General features: G+C 47.9%; 1 protein-coding gene across 1 annotated transcript in view; it reads right to left on the bottom strand.

The window, feature by feature from the left end:
* LOC106809505 (plectin-like) overlaps positions 1–4991 on the bottom strand; it is a gene marked incomplete at its 3' end in the record, with an annotated part of 13559 nt that overhangs the window by 6559 nt on the left and 2009 nt on the right. The window contains 10 exon segments of the mRNA XM_014812599.1: positions 122–340; positions 589–693; positions 914–1075; positions 1736–1813; positions 2163–2291; positions 2574–2804; positions 2937–3129; positions 3581–3744; positions 4366–4459; positions 4691–4824. Of these exon segments, the coding sequence (XP_014668085.1) occupies positions 122–340; positions 589–693; positions 914–1075; positions 1736–1813; positions 2163–2291; positions 2574–2804; positions 2937–3129; positions 3581–3744; positions 4366–4459; positions 4691–4824 (1509 nt within the window).

The raw sequence follows: 4991 nt of genomic DNA, 5'->3' as shown, positions 1-4991 counted from the left end.
TCTCTCTCTTTCTCTCACTCTCTCTCTTTCTCTCACTCACTTACTCTCACACACTTTCATGCTCACTCTCTCTCACTCTCTCCCTCTCACGCTCCGCCCAGAGCTGTCACCTCCCGCTTACCTCCATGTCCTGTAGGTGGCGCTCTCCCTCCTCCATCGTGACGTCGCGGACGCCATGTTTCGTGCGCAGCTCCTCGGCCGCCTGGCTGATGACCTTGGCGCACTCGTGCACGTCCTTGAAGAAGCGATGGAAGGTCGTGACCTTCTCGAGGTGCGTGCTCAGGCAGAGCCGTAGCTCCATCAGCCACGCCCACTCCGTCTCCAGCTGGTGCAGCAGCACCTGTAAGGAGAGTGTGCGTGTTAGGAAGACTAAGACAATGTGTACTCGCGCACATGCACACACACACACACGCAGGCATGCACTCATGCACTCACACAAACGCATGCGCTCACGCATTCACACAAATGCACGCACTCATGCACTCACACAAACGCATGCGCTCACTCACACAAACGCACATATGCACTCACACGCACAAACAGCCAAAGAGCGCATTTATGATACAAATCTGAAATGAGAGAGCTTACCTGTACAGCCTTCGATGATGGGTGGTTCATCTCGATGATGTCCCGTCCCTGCTGCTGTAGATCCATCAGTTTCACCACTCTAGCTTCAATCTCACTCACAAGTGTCTAGAACAATAAACAAGTCATTGATAGTTGGCTAAAAATAATAAATTCCAATAATAATAATATTATTATTATTATTAATAATAAATATAATAATATCATATTATCATAAAAATCATAAATCAGTTAGCGAACCACATTTCAGACAAGCATCATAACTATTTCGATAAACGCACACTGGTGCTTAACCGTGGCGGAACGAACAAGTGAACGTCTCACGTACCTCGTGGTACCGCGCAACCTCAGTGATATCCACGGTCGTGTCGCCCCAGTCCCTCGCCAGCTCAATCTGCTGCCGCTTGCGTATCCATGGCAACTCGATGGCCGCCTCGCGTAGAAACTCTTCGACTGATTCAAGCATCGTCAGACGGCGGATGGCCATGTCCTGATCGCACGGAAGGAGGGAAAGGAAACGTGAATATCAAGTACAACCAGCAGGGGGGCAGGAGCAGGGGCCCATTGTCCAAAACAAAATTTAAGTTGTTAGTTTTAATTAGTCATAACATTGACTTTTTATTGTAGACCAGACCTCTATACACAGCGTATGGAAAGCTTGTAACTTAACCAATTTTCTGTCGACGGTCTACGAGCAAAAGTTCATGTTAAGACTAATGTTAAGATTAATTCTGTTTCTAACAACGGGCTCCATGACAAAACTTACACGTTCTCCCTCACCCTAATGCTTACCTCATCTGTTATCTTAACCCTAATTATCACTTACTAATAACATGTACTAATACTATGCCATCTATTTGTCTGCCTGTATGTCCATCAACTACAGGAGCTATGGCCTATAATGACCCTCACATATCAGCTTCATGTGTGACCTTCACACACGACCTTCACGTCTGACCTTTCCCAATGACCTTCACATGTTACATGTCTGACCCTTTGACTGACCTTTCCCCGCAACCTTCACATGTTACATGTCTGACCCTTTGACTGACCTTTCCCTGCGACCTTCACATGTTACATGTCTGACCCTTTGACTGACCTTCCCCTGCGACCTTCACATGTTACATGTCTGACCCTCAGGCCTACTCACCATCAGATGCGAGTACTTTGTCTCCAACTGTGAGACCAGCTGCATGTATGTGTACAATTCATCGCCGGAAAATTGTGTCTAGAACATCGAACAAAACATTAAATAAGCAATCAATGATACTAAACAGCCCATCCTTAGTTGTGTTAGTGTAACTGATATCGAAATTCTAACGCTGAGCTCAGTAGAGCTACATGCACAATACATATACCTAATACAGCGGTAATAAATTCAATAAACAGATAACAATAACATTAAATATAACTCAATAAACAGCGGGGAAGTGTCCAGCACTTGTGTACAGTGTAAAAGCATGTCCGAATTCATCCTCCATGTACGTGCATCCATGTGTAATCTAACATGAATTGACAGCAGCTAACAGCTGGGTGGTTGTGATAAGCAGGTTGGTGAATGAACACGGCATATATACCTTGTCTTCACTGCACTTGTCCACTTCCGTGTGGAAGTCAGAAATCTCGGTGTATTGCAGCTTGTGATCCGCCAGGTGGCGCTGTACAGATTCAAGGTCCTCTCCCCACAGTCCTGCTTCCAGTATGTCCTGGAAACAACACGGCATTGTTATACATACACTACATATATGTATATAATCTATATGTATATCTTCAGACTTAGTGCTGTAATGATGTCAACCTGTTCGAAATGAATTACTGAAAAAAATACATATATACATACATAAATAAATAAATACAAGTAAAAAATAAAGTAAATACAAAATATATAAATTAGTGAATTAATCGATTATAATAAATTAGTGAATTAATCGACGAGAACAATTCCTCAGTAAACAGACATGGCGGCGTGACCCCTGCATGACCCTCACCCGTTTGTTCTCGATCCAGCGCATGCACTCTTGCACGCGGCTATAGTAAGGTCGCGTGTCAACGATCCCGTTCCTCATCGCCGTCTCCCCGTCGTCGTCCATCCCGTCCGGTGTGCGTCGCTCCATCCTTGCCGCGTCCGACCTCTGCGTGACCTCCGACCTCCGCGTGACCTCTGACCTCTCGAGGGTCGCCGCGCGCCGCCCGACGTCGTCCCGCGCACGCGCCGGCGGCTGCAGCGTCGCCGCGTACAACGCGCGCGGCGACGACGACTCCGTCTTCCGCGGCGACGACGGCTCCGTCTTCCGCGGCGACGACGGCTCCATCTTCCGCGGCGGCGACGCGTCGTCGTGGCGCCCCCTGGCGGCGCCGCGCTTCAGCGACGACGAGGAGCTCTTCTCGTCGGTGGAGGACTTCACCTCGGTGCGAATCTCCTGCGTGCGCGTCACCGTGATGACGTACTCCTCGGTGAGGTAGAGGTTGCGGTGCATGTGCGCGCCGACGCCGCGGTTGTAGCGGTCACGCAGCGCCAGCAGGAGTCTGTGCAGCCCTGCGGCTCTGTAGGGGAGGAGCGAGAGAGAGAGAAATAAAACAGCAACAATAACAATAACAACAACAACTGCAAAACAACAGCAAAAACTATAATAACAAAAACAACAACAGCAACGACAACAGCAATGACATGAAGAAGAAGGAAGAAGAGGAAGGAGAAGAAAATAAATCAGAAGAAGAAAAATAAGAAGAAAAAGAAGATGAAGAAGAAAAAGAAGAAGAACAACAAAAACAACAACAACAACACCACCACCGACAACAACAACAACAACAACAACAACAACAACAACAACAACAACAACAACAACAACAACAACACAACAACAACACCACCATCACCACCACCACAACAACAACAACAACACCACCACCAACAACAACAATACCACCACCACCAACAACAACAACAACAACAACAACAACAACAACAACAACAACAACAACAACAACGACTCACCCGACAGTGAGTGTCTCATGTTGGTCGTAGTTGTCCTCGCGTAGGTTCTGTATTGCCGTGTAGATGCCCCTCAGTGCATCGTCTGCCAGCTTGAGCACCTGCTCCAGCTGGTCGCAGTGGAAGCGCGCGTCTGCCAGCGGCATGCCGGGGATGAGCAGCTCATCCTGTAAGCAGGTAACCCACCACCAGTTAACACGGACGTCATCACGTCACCGCGTCCTCAACCACCCACATCAACACGGCGGACACAGTTACAGGTACCTCATAACCAGCCCACGTTAACACAGACACAGATACAGGTACCTCATAACCCACCCACGTTAACACAGACACAGATACAGGTACCTCATAACCCACCCACGTTAACACAGACACAGATACAGGTACCTCATAACCAGCCCACGTTAACACAGACACAGATACAGGTACCTCATAACCCACCCACGTTAACANACAGATACCTCTCATCTGTTTAACTCTCTAGCAAGTAACCCCCACGTCATCACAGATACAGATACCTCTCATCTGTTTAACTCTCTAGCAAGTAACCCCCACGTCATCACAGATACAGATACCTCTCATCTTCTCAACTCTCTAGCAACCCACGTCATCGTGGATGCAGACAGATACACCTCTCACCTCCTCGACTACCTAGACTCAAGCCATACGACTGTCCGGACTAAGACATAAGATCCCCCTGGGTTGAGAAACATGATCCTAGCTCCAGCCCACCCGCAGACTGAGACCCATCAGACCCTCGCGATATGAGACGATCAGCAGCTTACATCGGCTAGCCTCTTGTCGATGGTGTGTAACTTGACGCCGAGGCTCCGTGTGTCTCGGTTCACCTTGTCTGCTGTCTGCTGCAGTTTCTCCAGCCTAAAATACACAAACCCGTTATTAACACGTCTAATTAACACACGTAATTAAACACGTAATTAACTCTACAACGGTAATTACTAAATGAAGTAGCAAATTGAACTCATATGTTGTTTGGCACGTTCTATATGTGGTGAACAAACTTGCAGCATCACATCGTGTGATACATCCACGCACGCACGCACGCACGCACGCACACACACACTCAGTCTAGAACTCCTAGCAGCATACCTGCTAATCTCTTGGTGCAGGGCCAACTCCATCTCCTGTGTGGAGACCATCAGCCTCTTCCAAAGCATGTTCACCTCAGCAAACTCCAGATGTTCGCTTATTCCAAACTCCATCGCCGGGTCGACTGTCGCCCCCTGGTGGGATAGCGACCGCATTAACAATAGAACATCATCATGCTACAGGACAACTATAATATGAACACAAACAGAGTGAGCGAGAGAGAGAGAGAAAGAGAGACAGAAAGAGAGTGAGTGAAAGAGAGAGAGAGAGAGAGAGAGAGAGAATAGAGAGAGAGAGAGAG

Source organism: Priapulus caudatus, unplaced genomic scaffold (assembly GCF_000485595.1).
Source record: "Priapulus caudatus unplaced genomic scaffold, Priapulus_caudatus-5.0.1 Scaffold360, whole genome shotgun sequence".
In the NCBI taxonomy this organism is placed as follows: domain Eukaryota; kingdom Metazoa; phylum Priapulida; class Priapulimorpha; order Priapulimorphida; family Priapulidae; genus Priapulus; species Priapulus caudatus.
The sequence above is the reverse complement of the archived record's forward strand: the minus strand, read 5'-3'. Positions and strand labels throughout refer to the sequence as shown.